General features: G+C 44.2%; 2 protein-coding genes across 2 annotated transcripts in view; both read right to left on the minus strand.

The window, feature by feature from the left end:
- Positions 1-9084, minus strand: part of lonp2 (lon peptidase 2, peroxisomal) — a 59686-nt gene extending 50602 nt beyond the window's left edge. Inside the window, exons 1-2 of the mRNA XM_083893605.1 lie at positions 8801-9084; positions 5351-5486 (exon numbers count right to left, since the gene is read on the minus strand). Of these exons, the coding sequence (XP_083749731.1) occupies positions 5351-5486; positions 8801-9033 (369 nt within the window). The 5' untranslated portion in view covers positions 9034-9084. The remainder of the gene's footprint in view (positions 1-5350; positions 5487-8800) is intronic.
- A 5732-nt stretch (positions 9085-14816) lies between these two features.
- Positions 14817-19592, minus strand: part of il34 (interleukin 34) — a gene marked incomplete at both ends in the record, with an annotated part of 49599 nt that continues 44823 nt past the window's right edge. Inside the window, one exon of the mRNA XM_083893420.1 lies at positions 14817-14875. Coding sequence (XP_083749546.1) covers positions 14817-14875 — 59 coding nt within the window. The remainder of the gene's footprint in view (positions 14876-19592) is intronic.

A 19592-nucleotide genomic window follows, 5' to 3' on the forward strand; every position in this document is an offset into this window, starting at 1 on the left:
CCGTACCTATGCTGTATCTGTGAGTAACAGTACAACGTGTACTGCCTCTCTCTTTTTTACTGTCATGTGTCGGGGCAGACAGCGTGTGCGCTCTCTCTTCGACATTTTGGTTGTTGCGCTGGCGGTCAACATTGCTTGCTTGACCTAGCTTCTGCGTAATCGCTACACCACTGTTTGTACCCACCTCCAGTTGTAGCCTCAAATGTCAGTGAAGCCAGCGTACTCGCTCCTGACATCTGTATTTCTGCTATATCGTAGAAGCTTGACCTAGAGTCTGTGTAATCGGTACACAGCTGGTTGTACCCGGCCCACCTCTCGTTGTGGTTGTATGTTTGTGAAGCCAGTGTACTCGCTCCCTCTTCCAACTTTGTACTTCTGCTGTATCTATGGGTAACTGTACGATGTGTACTGTCTCTCTTTTTTACTCTCCTGTGTCGGTGAAGACAGTGTGTGCGCTCTCTCTCCCTGACAACTGTGGTCCTTAGTTCCAGGCGCTAGTGTCAGCACTGCTTGCTTGACCTTGCGTATGTGTAATCGGTACATTATACATATGTCGGTGAAGCCAGTGTATTCGCTCCCTCTCCTGACATCTGTACTACAGTTATCTGGAAGCAACTGTACAGTGAGTACCGCTTCTGCTTTGGGTTTTACTGTGTTGATGATGATGATGATACACCGTTGGCTGTACTCTTCATTCTAGTCCCCTGTAGTTAGCAGACGTGTTCCACTAAGGCTAACTGTATTAGATACCTGTTTGTGAAGGCGGTGTGTTCACTCCCTTTCCCATCGCAGGTGTATACTACTACCTCTAGTAACAGCCACATCCTGAGCTGTGTTGCTAGGCAGGGATGGTTTGTATTCGGCGCAGCAAGCCGACCTTTTGCCGGTGAAGGCAGTGCTCTCGCTCCCACTCCCAGCATAGGCGGGTGCTGTTGCCCTCCAGTTAGCAGAAGTGTGAAGAGCCCACTAAGGCTAACTGTATTTGTCTGTGCGACACCTGTTGGTGAAGGCAGTGCGCTCGCTCCCTCTCCCGTCACAGGTGTATGCTACTTACCGTCAGTAACAGCCACATCTCGAGCTGCGTCTGCTCGGTGGCGACAGGCTGTATTTGGCGCAGCAAGCTGACCTTGCCGGTAAACGCAGTGCTCTCGCTCCAGCTCCCAGCATAGGCGGATGCTGTTGCCCTCATAGTTAGTGTGAAGAACCACTAATCCTAACTGTATTCGGCTGTGCGACACCTGTTGGTGAAGGCAGTGTGCTCGCTCCCTCTCCCATCACAGGTGTATACTACTTGCCGTCAGTAACAGCCACATCGAGCTGTGTCTGCTCGGTGGTGACAATCTGTATCGGCGCAGCAAGCTGACCTTTGCTGGCGAAGGCAGTGCTCTCGCTCCCTCTCCCAGCATCTGTTGTTCTTTCCACTCTACAGGCGCTGACTGTCGCCATGCTTGGTGACCACTCCTAAACGGCCTGTATGGCCTCTCTGCAGCCAGAGGATGGTCATGATAGGTGTCCTCCATGCCTTGGCCTCGAACACTTGAGGGAGGGGCGTTCGGAGGTTTCCGTGCATGGACTGCAGCTTCATGCCCCGGGCAGTACGGGTTGCCGGACTGGCTGAGGTTAAACACCTGCTGGGTCATGTCCCGGTACCGGACCAGTTGACCCCAGACCAGCGACTGCCTCCAGCACAGCCTAATGGGGCTGTGTCGGGCTGCAGAGGCTGTGGGCGCCCCCTCTGGGAAGAGGGTCGAGGAGTCTAAACTGGCCTCCAGGGTGGACCAGCTGACTGAGGAGTTAAACTAGATGAAGACCCTCTTCATAGCCGTCCAGGTATGGGACCGGTGCAGTGGACGCGGGTCTTTCCGCTTCCCCGCTGCCACGGCCGAACCGGAGGAAGACGTGCTCTCCGTGGCGGCTTCAGCCACCGAGTTCACCAACTATGGGGCCAATGTGGTTCCCCAAGATGCTGCCTCGCACACCTCAGGGTGAGCTCCCGCTCCCCAGCCAGCAGTGGCGGGTATAACTCCATGGGTGCCACCACCGCATGGCCCCGCAGGCTCAGCCGGCTCCCGCCAGTGCCTCTTCAGGCGTGAATCATCCCAGCTCCCCACTGTTTAGACTCGCCGCCCGTGGCTAGCTCAGGGGAGAGTCCTGGGCTGATTATCGGCTTCTTTTTTCCAGCAGCACCTCAGCTACTGGGCTGCTTTCACCACAGGCCCTTAAGTGATTCCACCTTAACCCCACGGGTACAAATTTCAGTTGCGACACCCCCAACCTACAGCCTGGTCAAGATGACCATTATATGCGACCCGGCAGAAAAACCCCTGTCACCAGGGGGTTCTACTCAACTTACTTTCTCGTGGAAAAGAAAGACGATTGGCTCCGCCCTATCACTCAACTTGAGGGGACAACAGGTTCCTGAAGGTCACGTAGTTCCACATTGTCAGTACTGCAGTGATTCTGCATACTGGCTTTTACAGGGGAATGGTTTACCTCAATGGACCTGAAGGACGCGTACTTTCACGTCCCCATAGCACCAGGCATTTTCTGCAGCTTGCTCTCAGGGCCACCATTATCAGTCCAGGGTGCTCACTGCTCCCGTTCGGCCTCTCTCTTCACCACTGGTGTTTGCCAGGTGTGTGGCAGCAGCCCTCTCACCCCTGCAGTCGCAGGGCATGAAGACCCTCAGAGTGATTTTCGCAATGAGCTGCTTGGTACCCTCTCAGAGTACACTTTTCTAGGGGGGTGACTCTGGATGCTGTTGCCATGAAGTCCTGTCCGTCATCTCGGCGTGTGGACGACATCCTCAGCCTCCTTCTCTTCTTCAGAAGGGCCGCTGCTTGCGCTACGCCCAGTATATGCGCCTCTTAGGCAAGCTAACAGCTTGTGGCTCCCTTAGGTCCGCTGTCACTACGCCCCCTTCAGAGGTGGCCGAACAGTTTTCCACTTGTATGCCAAGTGGCACCAGCACAGGAAGCTTAAGGCATCTCAACGCTGCCTCCTTGGCCTCCTGCCTCCTCGGCCTGCTCTGGCCCCACAGAGGGTGAGATTGTTTCTTCTTCAGAGCACGCCCATGGGCTCCATTACATCCCTTCAGGAGACTGTCACACGGATGTATCCCTCACAGCTACGGGCAGTGCACATGGCACTGCAGCTTTTTCTTCAGTTCCTTCAGTAAAGGCATGTGCTAGTACGGTCAGACAATGTCTCAACCGTCTCTCTGACATAATTGCACACACTCTGATGTAGAGGTGGTATTTAATATCTGGGATGTTTTTGGCAGGGCAGAGGTGGATCTCTTTGCCACAGAGGAGTCGACCCATTGCCCCCCTCTGGTTCTCCTTGACAGAGAAGGCCAGCCCTTCTAAACCGCGAGGATGCTCTCGCCCACGATCGCCCAGAAGCTCTTATCTATGCCTTCACACAGAGCCGCTGATTCCTCAAACATTGCAGAGGGTCCTCCAGCAGGGCCACGACCTGCTACTGGTGGCCCCCCCCCCCCTTTTCTGGCCAGGGATGACATGTTTTTCCTCTGCTGCACAGGCCCTGCCGCAGCTCACCGCGGCGTCTCCCCGACAGGTTGGATCTCCTGTCTCAGTTAAGGGGCCAGGTCTGGCATCCTGACCCTCATTGCCTCCAGCTCTGGGTCGGCCACTGCAGGGCACGACCTCTTAGCAGAGTGTTCAGACACAGCCCAATGTACCACACTGAAAACTATGGAGCTTTCTACCCAAATGCAGTATGTGAACAGGTGTAAACGGTCTGCCTGGTGTTCCGACAGGGGCGAGGACCCCGTCTACTACTACAACTACAACAATTCTGTAGTTCCTACAGCCACTCCCGAATGGCGGACGGGAGGGCTTATGTGGCGGTCTTTTCCTCTTGACACACTCAAGTCGATGACAACACCGTGGAGTGCCACAGGACGGTCAGGACGGCCGTGCCCTGCCCAGGCCTAAAGAGTCTATATAACTTCGACCGCGATCTTGAGACGGTCAGAACAGCTGTTTTCTCTACTACGGCGTCCTAAAAGGCCGTGCTCCCTCCAAACAGCGACTCTCACACAGAATTATGGACCTCATCACTCAGGTGTACAAACACGTTGGTTATCCCCCTGCCATCCGGGGGAGGTGCCACTCTACTAGGGCTGTCGCTACATCATGGGCGGCTCTGCGCGGCGTGCCCCTAGTGGGCATCACCAGCTACCCTCTCCAGATTCTATAGGGTGAATGTGGCCACCCCCACCCACTGGGTGAGGCCCTGTTGCCGCCTCTACCCTTTACTCTCACTGAGGTACGTACTGGCATTCCTCGTGACTTTGTTGTTATGGGTCATCCAGTGCTAAAGCACCGCCTCTGGCGGTCAGTAAGGATGAAATAGAACGAAAGTTACGTATGTAACTACGGTTCTATGAATCCTGGATGACCGCCAGAGCGTTCTGTCACTCAGAATCCTCGTGGTTTCGCGAGAAGATTCTGCAGGAACAGATCCTCTGATGTCACCGGAAGATATAGGCTAGCCGGCGTCATCAGGGGTCATGGGTGACTTTGTTGGTATAAACACTCGACCTGCGCATGCGCGAGATGGAGATGTTCCAGTGCTAAAGCACCGCCTCTGGCGGTCATCCAGGATTCATAGAACCGTAGTTACATACGTAACTTTCGATTTCTTAGGTACCAAATTATTAAAAACACATTTATTTTTATTTATATGTCACTACAGATCTAAAAAGCACTTGTTTTGAAAAAAAAAAAAAAAAAAGTATGATAACTCGATGTAAATCGATGCTCCCTGTGCGGTGCGTAATTACAACTTTGTGACTCTGCAGCGTCTTCAGTTACGCAGCGCCATAGCTCTGACTTACCTTGGTCAATTAGGGTGATTGACAGCTCCGGTAGAATCAGACCCCGGTCTCCAAATGCATGAGAATCACTTCATTAGCGAGTCAAAAGGACATAAATGCATATGACGCATTTGTGCGGACATTCACCTCTTTCTAATCAGAACGATCTAATGTCGCTCTGTAATGATCAATCAAACCGGGATTTATCCTCAAAGCATGCTGGGAAGTGTAGTTCTTCATTAGAAGTGGTTTTGTTCCGGTGGAAATAACTTGTTTTGATAAACAGCAAAGGTAAGACGACATTTCTGCTTGTATTTCTTGAAAAGCCAGTTGTTGTTTTGCTCTTATTTTGGGTCTCGTCTCGCGGACCTGACATGACATGACCGAGTCATCTTTTTTCCCCACTTTGCCGACTCATAGGGCCTCCAGAGTCCCAAATATGAGTATTAAAATGATTTAAAAAGTAGATTTTAGCAGAATACGTCCCCCTTTAAACGAAGCGCTTACCTCTGCCAGGACAAAGGGCCGCTCCTTCAGCAGCTTGGACACATTGAAGCGGCACAGCCCTGTGATGAGCAGGGTGTAGTGGGGCTTGGGCCAGTTACTGCCCACCACCTGCACCGCGATCCCCGCCGTTCCGATCCTGTGAAGAGACGAAGAAGAAGAAGAAGATCAGAGGGCGCAGGTGAAAAACACTTGACTGACAGTCCTGTGGTTACGTGGAGAGACTCCCGACTGTAAAAATATATTGCCCTGCCACACTGTTGGGGGGGGGGGCCCACAGTGATTCCAATAAGAAAAAGCAGAGAGTAGTCAAAACATTTAAGTGTCTCCAGCAGCTTCTTACAGTCCACAGTTTAAAGCTGCAAATAGTTCTGTAACAATATTGGCCAAAATGAACGAGGTGTGGAGTGAAACTAAAACAATAAAACAAAACAATATACTGAGAAAATCCAAATCAGAGACACATGTTGCCGTTCGGTGAATAATTCACACGATGAACGAACAACTGCTGTTTTTCTTCCTTCTTCCTTCAGTCCCTGCGGCGGCTGGAGAGATAAATATGATATATTTATAAAAAGCAGTAACTGGTTTTACTGGTGAGGCAGTGCACTGCCTTAGTCGAGCTAGTGAGATGTGAAAAGTAAACTTAACTGTGCAATTCCTACTATATCTACCACAGAAGCAACGCTGTCTACAGGTAAAAAGTGTTTGAATTATCTTGGATTCATAACTCAGAGAAGTCAGAGTTCTGTGGATGTTCTCCGCTGAAGGAACGCCTCGTGAATTCAGACTAGAGCTGCAACGAACGATTATTTTCCTTATCAATTAATCGATTAATCGCTTGGTCCATAAGATGTCAGATGTCTCCAATGTCTTTGTTTTTGTCCATAAACCAAAATTATTCACTTTTAATGATATTTTTTTTTAGAGCTGGAACAATTAATCGATTATTAAATGAATCGTCAACTATTTTGTGAATCGATTAATTGGTTTGAAGCTTATTTTTCATGATTAAAACAAGATTTCTGATTGTTTTAGCTTCTTAAATGTGAATATTTTCTTTGTTTCTTTGCTCCACGTAACAAAGAAATCATTAAAAACTGAATCATTTTGGTTTGTGGACAAAAACAAAGACATTCAAGATTAGGGGTGGGGGGAAAATCGATTCACATAGGAATCGCGATTCTAATCATCCACGATTCTGAATCGATTCATAAAATTCAAAAATCTATTTTTTTAAATTATTTTTTTTAAGTTTCTATTTTGAAAAAAACACCAGTTTGTGTTATTTTTGTACAGTTTATTTTTGTAACTTCTGGGGGAAAAAGGCGGCTAGCTTAAGCTTTTGTTTATGCAGGTTATTTTATTGTACAGTAAAAAAGTTTTTATTTGTTTTGAATGAATAAATGTCTTTGTCTTAAGTTTTCCATTGTGTGATCACATTATCACATTATCTTATACAAACTGTATTGTTTTGATGCCATAATTTGCCTTAACACACTATGAATTGAATCGAGAATCGATTTTGATTCAAATCACCACCCAAAGATTCACATCCCTATTCAAGATCATCGTCATTTCCAGGTTTGACAAACACTGATCAACGTTTTTTTAACATTTTATGGACCAAACGATTAATCGATTAGTCTAGAAAATAATCTCCAGATTAATCGATTATGAAAATAATCATTAGTTTCAGCTCTAATTTCTTTGTTATGTGGAGCAAAGAAACAAAGAAAATATTCACATTTAAGAAGCTAAAACAATCAGAAATCTTGTTTTAATCATGAAAAAAGAAAAAGCTTCAAACCGATTAATCAATTACCAAAATTGCATTCTGAGTTCCAACTACAAATGGAACGTTCCATCTTTGTTTGGAATGTGTTGTCAATAGAATACATGTTTAGTAGTATTTTGAAGGTATCTCATGTAGTATTGCTTGCTCCTCTAGAACGTTAAGTTATTATATCACAAATAAAAATCTCAGGTTTTTCCCTGTGAATCATTTGTTCTCAGTATTAACGCTGACGGCCGACTGCACTGCTGCTGTAAACAGAGGTGAAAGTTTAAAGTCCACCTCTCTGCGGCTGCATGGCCGCTCTGTAACTGTAGACTTTTTCTAGAACAAATCCTGTGCATAACACAAACATATAATCTAATCTAATCTTATTATTATTATTATGTAATCAGATACCTGTCGTGGATGGTTCAAATCTAAAAGAATTAGCAGAAATTTGGCTTTATTGTTTCTCAAAAGAAAAATGATTTAATTTTAATTTCCCAGGCAACACACCATCATCATTGGCTCTCGCTTGCTTAACTTTACTCGCTCGTTGTTGTTCTGCATGGAGTCTCACGTCAACAGCAGAGAGGGAGCGACAGGACCCGAGGGAACCCTATGTTTGGTCCATGAAAGATCATAAATAATAGACGTTTTTTTAAAAAGTCTATTGGAGATGCAGATAAACACGACAACCTTGGAATGATAAATGTTCTCAAACGACTCTACAAACCAAACATATTTAGATGTAATAATTTCTTTGTCGTATGGAGCAAGGAAATCTGACAATATTCACATTTTCAAACACTGAAAAATCAAACAACTTAATTTTTTTAAATAAGTTAAGGCTGCAACTAACGATATTTTTAGGGATGTGAATCGTTGGGTGTCTCATGATTCGGTTCGATTCCGATTCTTAGGGTCACGATTCGATTTAAAATCGATTCTCGATTCAAAAATGTATACAATGCATAGTGTGTTTAGGCAAATTACGGCATCAAAACAATACAGTTTGTATAAGATAATGTGATAATGTGATCACACAAAGGCAAATTTAATACAAAGTTTACATTTATTCATTCAAAACAAAAAATGCATAAATAAAAGCTTAGGCTAGCTGCCTTTTTCTGCCAGAAGTTGCAAAAATAAACTGTACACAAATAACAAACTGGTGTTTTGTGTGGTTTTTCAAAATAGAAACTTAAAATATATATATAATTTTTTTTTAAAAAATCGATTTTTGAAGTTTATGAATCAATTCAGAATCGTGGATGATTAGAATCGCGATTCCTATGTGGATCGATTTTTTCCCCAACCCCTAATTATTTTCATAATCGATTAATCTGTCGATTTCTGTCGATCAGTGTTTCTCAAACCTGGAAAGAATGACGTTCTCAAATGTTGTCTTGTCAAAAAAAAACTAAAAGAATATTCAGTTTTAGTGATTTATTTGTGATATGGAGCAAAGAAACCTGAAAATATTCACATTTAAGAAGCTGGAAAATCTGGAAAACACTCGGACCGATTAATCGACTATCAAAATAGTCGACTATTTTGATAGTTGATAAATGAATCGTTGCAGCCCTACATGAAAAGACAGATTAGTCGATTATCAAAGTGATTAATCGAGTTATAACCGATCGTGCTGCTTGTGTGACTGAGTGTGGAGTTACTTGTGCAGTGTGGGCAGGTCGTCGGTGTCGTGCCGCGGGTCTCTGGTGCTGGGAATCACTCCTATGATGGTGCTTTTCAGCGAGGTTCCCCTCAGCAGCCGCTGGCTCACCAGCTGCATGTTCCGCGGAGAGTCGACGCTGAAGCGGACGCTGGAGCCCGGCAGCAGCACTCCTTCGTGGGTCAGCAGCAGCGGGAGACGGCTCGGTATCTGAATTCCGCCATCGGAAGTCATAGTTGGTGGTGGTCGTTTTTAACAGTCGCCGTTAAAAACTGGGGGGATAAAAAAAACTTTAGCAAACAAATACGTGCGTCTGCGCACTTGCCGTCACCTGCCCAACAGTGCAACGCGAGTGTAAACACACGACTTCCGGGTTGTAACTTCGCAATAAAATCCTCATTGACGAGCCGAGCGTTTATTTATGAAGAAAAATTTGAATAAAACACGTATTCAAAAAAGTCAACACCCCAAATATGCTGCTAGTATTGCTCCATATCGCCTTTTTAGTGTCATTTTCTGCTATGAACGTGCAGGATTCACGCTTTCGTCCTACCTCTATATCCGGGTATTTACGGCAAGCGCAGAGGGACATAATTCACCGGACAATAACATTAAAAACGCAAAAACAATGTGTTTCAGGATTAAATTCGCATTTTGATTCATTTATGGGAAAAAAATTCACACAAATAATGTCTACGACATTATGAGCTACTTTACTTAATTAAATAATATGAAAACAACAATTGGGTCAGTTTACAGTCACTGGCCACTTTATTAGGTACACCTGTTTATTCAAGATTCTGATTCAAGAAGAAATAATAAAAATAGAGAATATAAGGAATAGCTAGATCTATAAACAGTATATATATATTTACATATATATACACATACATACGGTATATGTCTGCTGTGAGTATTTCAGGAACTTTTTTAACACACAACCTTCTGTAAGATTTCCATAAGTGATCTAAAAATGAGAAAATATCCCATGAGGAGCAGTGAATAAGTTGTAAATTAGTTTGGGGAAACCAAAAAAGATCCCCTGCCGACACATCGGCGGGTCCCAACCAGGTGTTTGGGAATCATTGGTATATTAACTTTTTTTGCCAATAAAAACCCCCTAAAGTGTTACACACTTGACCTTTAAGCACGGCTTCAGGCTCACATTTATTTTACTCAAAGTAGTTGCAGCTGGAGTTGTTAAACTTCACCGTAGAGGTCATCAGCAACTTTCTATATGCGACGTCAATACGCTGCATCCATCAATGACAGCCAGGAGAAATGTGGGTGGTTTATTGATCAACCTCTGGTTAGAAGATGACTACATGGCTTCGAACTGCTGAACCGCAGACGTGACCCCTGAAAAGACCACAACCTCTCTGCAGACACCTTTGGGCACATATTCATTCATTTATTCAGAGTGACCCCATTGTGGCGAGTTTGTTTTTGTGGCGTGAACCTCTGTGGAACCTCCATCGCCCTCTCTGTGGGTCACTGAGAAATTACCATAACACTACGGTCCCTATTTGACCTGTTTTTTCTTCTCCACAGTGGGCGACCACAGACACAACGAACGACGTTTTAATCCTGAAGGAGCACAGACTAGACGTGCTAGCCTAGACGATACAGTGAAGATGCAGGACCGTGCACTAGGTGTTTAATCAAAAAATGAGATTCCAGGGACTTGAGATCCTCCCCCTTTTGCCCTCCAGGTCATTTGAGGTCGACACACCTGCCTTAGTAGGTCTCAGTGTGTAGGGTACAAATGTCCATCTTGATTGGTTCTTTTGATGGTCCGCTTTCATCTCCTCGAGCTCTCTCGCTGCGAGATGCCAGATGTTGCTGAGTTTTGGGGAAGTATCAAATCTCTGACATCACAGAGACAACCAAGAGAGGCTCTCGTTGTTGTTCTCCGTCTTCGCTGAAGGTCAGACTTCTTCTCTGCTGGTTCCTTCTCCTTCTTCTGCTGCTGGAGAAACATCTTCAGGAACAAGTCTTGGCTGGACTGGAGCACCGTTTCTTTGGTTTCATAGTTACGGTCCCTCGTGGGTTTCATCTTGTCAGGTGGTCCGTCTGCCACCACAACCAAGATGTTAGGGAGTTTGGGAAGTATCGAATCTCTGAAATCACAGAGACAATGAAGAGAGGCTATCTTTGTTGTAGTCCGTCAGGGCTGAAGGTGGGACTTCTTTTCTGCTGGTTCCTTCTCCTTTTCGACTTCCTCTGTGTCCACTAGGTCAAACTATTCCAGGTTTGTTCCAGGATGTCTGTGTTCCTGTCCACTGGAGAAACATCTTCTGGAACAAGTCTTGGTTGGACTGGAGCACCGTTTCTTTGGTTTCACAGTTAGGGTCCCCTCGTGGTTTCAGTGACTGTGAGTGTCATCGTGTCAGTTAGTCCATCTGCCACCACAACCAAGTTGTTAGGGAGTTTGGGAAGTATCGAATCTCAGAAATCACAGAGACTTGTGGTCTTTCCTTTCTGCTGGTTCCTTCTCATGTCCTGCTAGGTCAAACTTATATCTTCCACGTCTGTTCCAGGATGTCTGTGCTCCTGTCCACTTCTGTTTTCAGGTGGAGAAACATCTTCTGGAACAAGTCTTGGCTGGACTGGAGCACTGTTTCTTTGGGTTTCATAGTTAGGGTTCCCTCGTGGTGTCAGCGACTGGAGTGTCATCTTGTCAGATGGTCCATCTACCACTACAACCAAGTTGTTATGGAGTTTGGGAAGCATCGAATCTCTGAAATCACAGAGACAATGAAGAGAGGCTCTCTTTGTTGTTCTCCGTCAGGGCTGAAGGTTGGACTTCTTTTCTGCTGGTTCCTTCTCCTGTTCGACTTCCTCTGTGTCCGCCAAGTCAAACATCTTCTGGAACAAGTCTTGGCTGAACTGGAGCACTGTTTCTTTGGTTTCATAGTTAGGGTCCCACGTGGTTTCAGTGACTGGAGTGTCATTGTCAGTTGGTCCGTCTGCCACCACAACCAAGTTGTTAGGGAGTTTGGGAAGTATCGAATCTCTGAAATCACAGAGACAATGAAGAGAGGCTTTCTTTGTTGTACTCCATCAGGGCTTAAGATTGGACTTGCGGTCTTTCCTATCTGCTGGTTCTTTCTCCTGTCCTGCTAGGTCAAACTCATCTTCCAGATCGGTTCCAGGATGTCTGTGTTCCTGTCCACTTCTGTTTTCAGCTGGAGAAACATCTTCTGGCTTGACTGGAGTGTCATCTTGTCAGATGGGCCGTCTGCCACCACAACCAAGATATTCGGGAGTTTGGGAAGTATCGAATCTCTGAAATCACAGTGACTCCGTCAGGGCTGAAGGTTGGACTTCTTTTCTGCTGGTTCCTTCTTCTGTTCGACTTCCTCTGCGTCTGCTAGGTCAAACTCTTCCAGGTTTGTTCCAGGATGTCGGTGGTCCTGTCCACTGGAGAAACATCTTCTGGATCAAGTCTTGGCTGGATTGGAGCACCGTTTCTTTGGTTTCAGTGACTTGAGTGTCATCTCGTCAGGTGGTCCGTCTGCCACCACAACCAAGATTCGGTCTTTCTCGACATCAGGATGTTTGCTGTAGCCACCTGTGTTGACTGTAAACTGCATACAGGTGGTTTAATTGCAGGTTTAATTCCCTTTGTTTCTTCCTGATCATGAAACTTTTTACACCAAAATGTCTCACGACTAACAAATGATGTTTTTGGGCAGTGACTCGACTCTGGACACGGGATATGTTGATAAAAATAGCCATTTAAATTTTATTTCTTTCATAAAAGTATTGTCACGTAGCATTATACATTTCCAGAAAATAAATAAATTTAATATCTTGTGTACAAAATATCCGTTTCTAAAATCTATCTTCAGAGCACAGGCCATCAACAACCATCCACGCGTTTGCTGTTATCGTCTTTTTCTGCCGTCGCCAGTCAATTGAGGGGGAAATATAACTTTACTTTTTCACAATAAGGGGTCTTTGAATACACCTTAAACATGGTTACAAAGCGGCAACCATACAGTTACATATGACTGATTAAGTATAACACAAATACACTTACTGCATTTATAGACATACACCAATAATTGTCATTTATCTGTGACATCATTACTTGGGAGGAAACGATGTTCCCTTGAAAGTTCACTCGCCTGAAACTGTAAAATTCAGAGATTTATGGACTAAGTATCTTATTGAAACATCGCATTATTGACTTATTGTGTTGTGCTAATGTTTTGCTTTACTAAATCCTTCCTACGCATTCCACCCACACATATTTATTCTTCATGTCCTGACCAACGATCATCACCAGAACGTCACCTTGCTCTTCCTTCATCATGACCACCATCAATAACATTGTGCCACGATGTGTACGACTCCGACTTCACGTCAAACAAAGACGAAGACAGACGTGCGATTAAGAGTCAAAGTACCGGAGACTCCTGGAGTCATTTGTTGGGGTTTGTGAGGTTGGAAATCTCTCGACACGGAAACTCCGACAAACTAACACAAATACAAGTTTTTCGGGGGGTTTTATAGTGATTGGTATAAGCTTTACTCTTTTTGCTAAGCTAGCATACTGTTGCTAATTTAGCAGAGCCGATAGCCAGTTACCTGAGCAATCAACAGCCCAGGTGATGCGCTGTAAGTGTACATTTTATAATACATCTGTTTACATTTGCTAAATTCAACCTCCACACAACAGGTGCAACAGCTTTAGCTTTAGCTTTAGCAACTAGCTTTTTCCTACTGAACCTTTTCATACACATGGTTAAGCTGACAACTTAAAGGTCCAGTGTGTAAAATTAAGGTGAAGTTATTATTATTATTATTATTATATTTGGCAGAAATTGAAGATAAATACTTATTATACTTAATGTTTTTATGAGTCCTGATTGAACGGATTGTTGTTTTCCAGCTGTAGGGAGGCGGCCATTTTGGATCACTATGTTTTTACAGTAGCAGTACAGTTTGAGCTGAGGGATATTCTAACACTAACACTCAACTTTGCTAAAATTGTACGCACAGTACCTTTGATAGGATATCAGACAGAAACAAAAGATGGCAGCAATTAACGAATTAAAATGTTAAAAAATGTAAAAAGGTTTTTCGTTTTTGCTTAGTGGAAGGAGCCCAGTTTGAATATTTCTCCTCTGCGGCCAGAACTACATAATTATCCGCATAATATATAACAGCCTGGTTATGAGAAGTCAATTGTGATGGACACTTTAATAGTTTTGCCTGGTGTGAAATAAAGAACGGTTGGAAGGCAGCGTGGAGGGAGTTTTATCAGCTCTTAAACAATTGTGTGTGATTAAAAATATAGAAATAAATACTTGTATGGAGGCAAAAATAAACTTTTTTTTTTTGCCTGGGACTTGCAGAATAACACTTTGAATTGTGGGCTGTGGGATAAAGATGTGACACCAGTTTGGCTTTAGGTTTAAAGTTCCTTCCACGCACACTCTTGCTCTTGCCCAGTGATGTCATTTTTTTCCCAATATAATAACAATCCGATGTGTCGTCTCTCGTTGTCGCTTCTTGTCGAAAGCACATCGCGACACTTGCGGTTTGTCCTCACTCCGGGTGAAGTTCGTAGCCGAAGCACTGACGAGGACTCTGCGTCTCCCCTCCTTAAATAACTCCAACCGTAGACGAGAGTGGACCCAACGCATCGATCATACATCGGTTTAGTCTGTGAACGCGGCGGGAAACGTCTTTCAGGGGTTTCCTGAGCGACAGACGAAGTATTGGATAAAGTAAAAAGTAGAAAAGTCCATTATTATTATATTGTGATATAATCATGAATACTGTTACTGCAGCGTCTTCATCGTATCAGCAAGGCGACCTCTCGGGCTCTCTTTGGGAAAGACTTGTTCATGTTCACAAATCAGGGATCAGGAGCGAACTGTCTGCTTTCACTGTGTCCTTTCACCCCCGTCCTTCCATCAGCTCAGGGGGCGACGATGATTTTTAATCCCGAATCAGCATGGACAGGGCATCCTTCTCTCTTCCCCCCACTCACTGGCCTCTCCTCAGCTTTCAGGCCGCAGGTCTTTCTTCCTGCCTCTCTTCCAACGGCGAACTCCGCAGTCTGCAAAGAAGAAGAAGAAGAAAGTTCTCAGTTCGGCGTTTATATATCACGTATGTGACGGACCGCTTCCTACGGATGTCATTTCTGTGTGTTTTTTTACAGCCGGGATATTTGGTGTCATCCCCGGGACTTGACCTGAGCACAGCTGAGCGGTCGCATGCTAAACAGCTGCAGCTGCAGGCGAGCGACGCGCAGTAACACGCCGCCCAATACAGACACAATACTGCTGTTAAATGTGTGAATGATTACAAATCGAGACAAATTTAGCACAGAATGCAGCACAGAACGTTCGTTTAAAAGCAAACTCAAGAACCTAAAGTCTGGCCTTTAATCAAAGTTCTCTTTATTTAATCCCAATATGCCACACTGACATAAATGACGCAAGACAACGGCCACAAATAAAAGGTTTTTAAAGAAATAATAATCATTAAACCCATCGTTTACATCATAAAAGTTTATTTCCTGAGACCATTTCAAGTCGCAGGCCAAATAAAACTGGTTTGCGGGTCAAATTTGGCCCCAGGGCCTTTTGTTGGTACCTATCGCATTTTCAAAAGGGGTATTTTTGAATATCATTACTTATATTTTTTTTGTAATATTTGGTACATCTCTTAATCCGGTATGGAGCAACTGTGCGTCCGCATAATTTCCTCCAGAATTGATAAAGTAGTCTGACTCCTTGACAATGAACTAAGTAATTGATTAATAATCAATTAATCTGAATGAATACCTGTTGATTACTCATTGAGAGTCAACAAAGGACCTTCAAAATAAAGTCATACCTTCGCTTATTTAGGTTCTACAGGTTGCATTGGCTTTCTTCTCTACACCTCACGCCATATTTTTGAATCAAAACAAAACAAAATGCAAGTAAAAATACACAAATTAAATGAACAATCGAGTCAAAACTTAGATTTTGGAATAATTTGTTCGTTGCCAGTCAAAAGAACATCATGGGTCGGAAAAGTAACTTCACTGACATCGACTGTGAACACACGTTCGTGCACGACTACGTCAAGCGGAAGCAAAAATCCCCCAGGAAAACATATATAAACAACAACCGATACCAATTACAAAAACAAATGATAACAAATAGTTATTTTTATTTAATTGTTAAAGTGTAGTGGCTAATATTTGGAACAGGTCCTAAAGGTCTCGCAGGACCGGAACAAAGGCACGGTCGTCACAGATGGGCTCCACCTCAGGGTTCATTCCAGGATGTTATCTTCTGGTAATATGAGTATTTACTACTTTGACCCTCGCAAATGCACATGGTATAATGTCAAGGAGGGGCCAAACTTGCTGAGGGCAAGAGTCATCCGATCTTATGTTAGAATCTTACACTCTTAAAAGTGTTAAGTAGAACCATATAAGGTTCTTTAATAACCCTTTTAAAACCCTTTATTCAGGAAAAGGGGTTTTAAAGAGTTCTCTGGATCAAAATGGTTCTTACTGGAACCATTAGTGTTACCAAGAACCCTTGAAAAAGCCTTTCTTCGGGAAAGGGTTTTTCAGAAGCAAATGGTTCCAGGTAGAACCTCAGCCCTTGTAGAAGGACCCTTTTGGAACCCATATTTTAAGAGTGTAGGTCTTATGCTGCGTTCACTTCAATCGAGTCTATCGCGTCCCGGGATCATTTCGTACATTTTCTGACGCAATGGGAGCACTCGCTGTAAGTCGTCGTATTGTAAACAGAAGTAACGGGCATTTCGTTTCGCCATCAGCCAAAGCATCGTTGCATTGTTGTTGTGGAGACGTCTGCACAACCGTCTCCGCATGGTGTTGTGAAACCACACAAGACGACGGCTTCTCCTCAGAGAGAGACGTTTTCCACAAGAGCTAAAGTGTCGTACAGCTCCGTGTGTCCACACACAAAAATAAATGTTTTTACACTGGCAAGTAAGTGATGTCAATAGTTTGTGCGACGGGCGCAATTTCCTCGCAAAAATCGTGTCTATCGCGCCATGGCATCATGTCGCCATATTTTAAACAGAAGCAACGGGCATTTATTTTCACCATCAACCACAGCATTGTCGCGCACGCTGTTGAATTTAATGGCGAAACTCGGCAAGTTGCGTCCGTCTCCACATTGGTGTTGTGAAACCACACAAGACGACGGCTTCTCCTCTGCAGACATTTTCCACAAGAGATAAGAAACAAACGTTACAGTGTAAAAGCGTGTGTTTTAACCATTTGAAAATACACGAGGGAGAATATCGAGAGCGACGCCATAACTTATAAAACTGACTGATTGCTGAAATTAGCAATTGGCAGACGGCTCTACGAAAAACAGGCACCGTAGGGGACGTGTGTTTAGTTTAGGAAATTAAATTAGGACCAAAAAAACTAAATCTTATTAAGTCCTCTGTAGTCAACTAAGCTGTCTGTGTCCATAGAGCATTCAGACTCAAAAGGTTTAAAAATATAAATACATAACATACAGGTGCATGTGTCCCAATGCCGTCAACTGACTCCAACTGACTCACAAGGGAAGTATTTAAGAGGATTATAAGATTGAAGGAAAAAATGTTATCAATCCACTTACATGGACGGACACAACATGAATGAAGAATGTTCTGCCAGAGTTAAGTGCTGCCGCACAGTGAAACCATTAGTTCATCTGTCACAGGAAAACAGAACTCTGTGGAAGGAGTTTTATTTATATTCCGCTCGAAGGGAGTAAAGCCAGAAACCGACCAGTTTATCTTACGTTAAAGCAGATGATCCTCAGATTGATTTGGCAGAGATTTTTATTTTTTATTTTTTTAACACAGGATACCCCTCCAGACGCAACCCTAGCATTCATCAGAGTGGATACTGGATGTGGGACATGACACGGGGTCAATTCAGAGTGTCCGATTAACAATGAGCAATGGGAACTGGGAACCGAGCCTTTGACGTGGGCAAGAACTGGAACCAGCAACCCATCGGTCACAAGTTCTGGCTCCGCTTGGCCATGGGCCTTTTTTCAACATCCAGTACCAATACTGACATCACAACCTGGAGTATCTACCAATTTTAAGCCATTTGAAGTCAATTTCAAAGACATAATTCTCAATTTTCTGCTCCCAAAAAGAAGAAATAAGCCAACAACATCCATCTTCAACCATTTATCCTCCACAGGATGGTCGCAATCTCAGCTGAGGTAGGGCGATAGGCCTAGAACAAACATTCACTCTCACACCTACGGTCAATTTAGAGTGTCCAATTTACCTTATCGCCATATTGCATGTTTTTGGACTGTGGGAGGAAGCCTGAGAAAACCCACGCATCGTCTCATCCCTGTTAAAACAGTTTTTCATGGTAGGGTTATGAGCTGTCCACACGGAAACAAGGGCCAATTCCAATTCCTTGCTTAACCCTCAATCTCAAAAATGTGCACTCCCTCTAGTGCAAGTGCTGTCCCGATTCTCAGAAAAATTAAGTTGAGGGCCAAGTTTAAGGGCTGTATCGCCCTCAATATTGAGATTTTCCGAGACCACCCTTGGGAGCAAGGGTTACCCAGAATGCATTGCGTGTTTTCACATAACAAAGATGGCGCCGAAAGCAGCCAAACGAGTGCGATACAAATGAAGTATTTTCTTTGTTAATAGAGATATAAAAATGATGAAAACCATTGTATTATCTTAGTTTAGGCCCATATTATGGATTACTGACGTCATTGTTGTGTAACATTTATTTTTATTTTACGATCTTTTGTCAATAGCCGGCCGGTGCGGACAAGCGATTGTTTGCTATGGTTTACTTTTCAATAAGTCGTGGTGTGTGGTAACTGTCAGCTGAATATTTGTATGAGTATCATCTTATAACTAACTGACAACCTAATAACTTGACTGACAAACGGATCGTAATAAATAATCCTGACGTAAATGTGTTCTTCTTCTTCTTCTTCTTCTTTGGAGTTGACAGACTGGACGCAGCTTTCGTGTTATTCTGCCCCCTACAGTCTGAAGACGTATCTGCATTTAAGGGGTGTCCCATTTCTAAGTGACAAAATAACCCTCAACACTTGGTTTTGAGGCCCAGTTAAGATTAAGGGTTAAGATTGAGGGTTAAGATGGGAATTGGAATTGGCCCCAAGTCTCAGTGAATAACCCTAACCCTTATTATAAAAAGGGAATGTTTTCCAGGCAAGATGTTTTAATTTACATACTGTAAAGCTGGACTGTCACTAAGTGCCCACATGAGAGACATAACGTGGCAGCATTTCTTTCAAAAAAATGCAGCGACATTAATATTTCCCAGATGTGTAAAAGCCGCTTTACTTTTACAACCTGACCGCGTTTACGCCGCGTTTGACAGCAACGCAGCGACATTAGCGAAAAGGTCGGGTTACCGACAGGAAACGGGGATGTGCTGCTCCACCTGCGTATCGTCACTGATGCGCAGAAGTTTTTACTGCTTTCCATTTAGATGCCTAGGTTTTGACAACACGGGCAAGAACAGAAGACAAAGTCACGTAAGACGGCGGGAAACGGGTCCAAAGCTGTGGTCCGACATCTGGAAGGAGTAGGGTTGAGGGTTCGTCCATAAAGCCCCGGACATCGTAGGCCGACATCAAAGAGTAACGAGGCCTCAGTTGGCTTCAGAAGCAGCGTTTATAAACACTGCACCCCCCCCCCCCCACTTCTAATTTCTAATCGACCACATGCAGGCCAGTCAGGAACTGCCAAGAAGCCTGACATGGATGTGGCCCTGGGGCCCGTATCATTCCAAG

The sequence above is a fragment of the Microchirus variegatus genome (genome assembly GCF_963457635.1).
Source record: "Microchirus variegatus genome assembly, chromosome: 8".
Lineage (NCBI taxonomy): Eukaryota > Metazoa > Chordata > Actinopteri > Pleuronectiformes > Soleidae > Microchirus > Microchirus variegatus.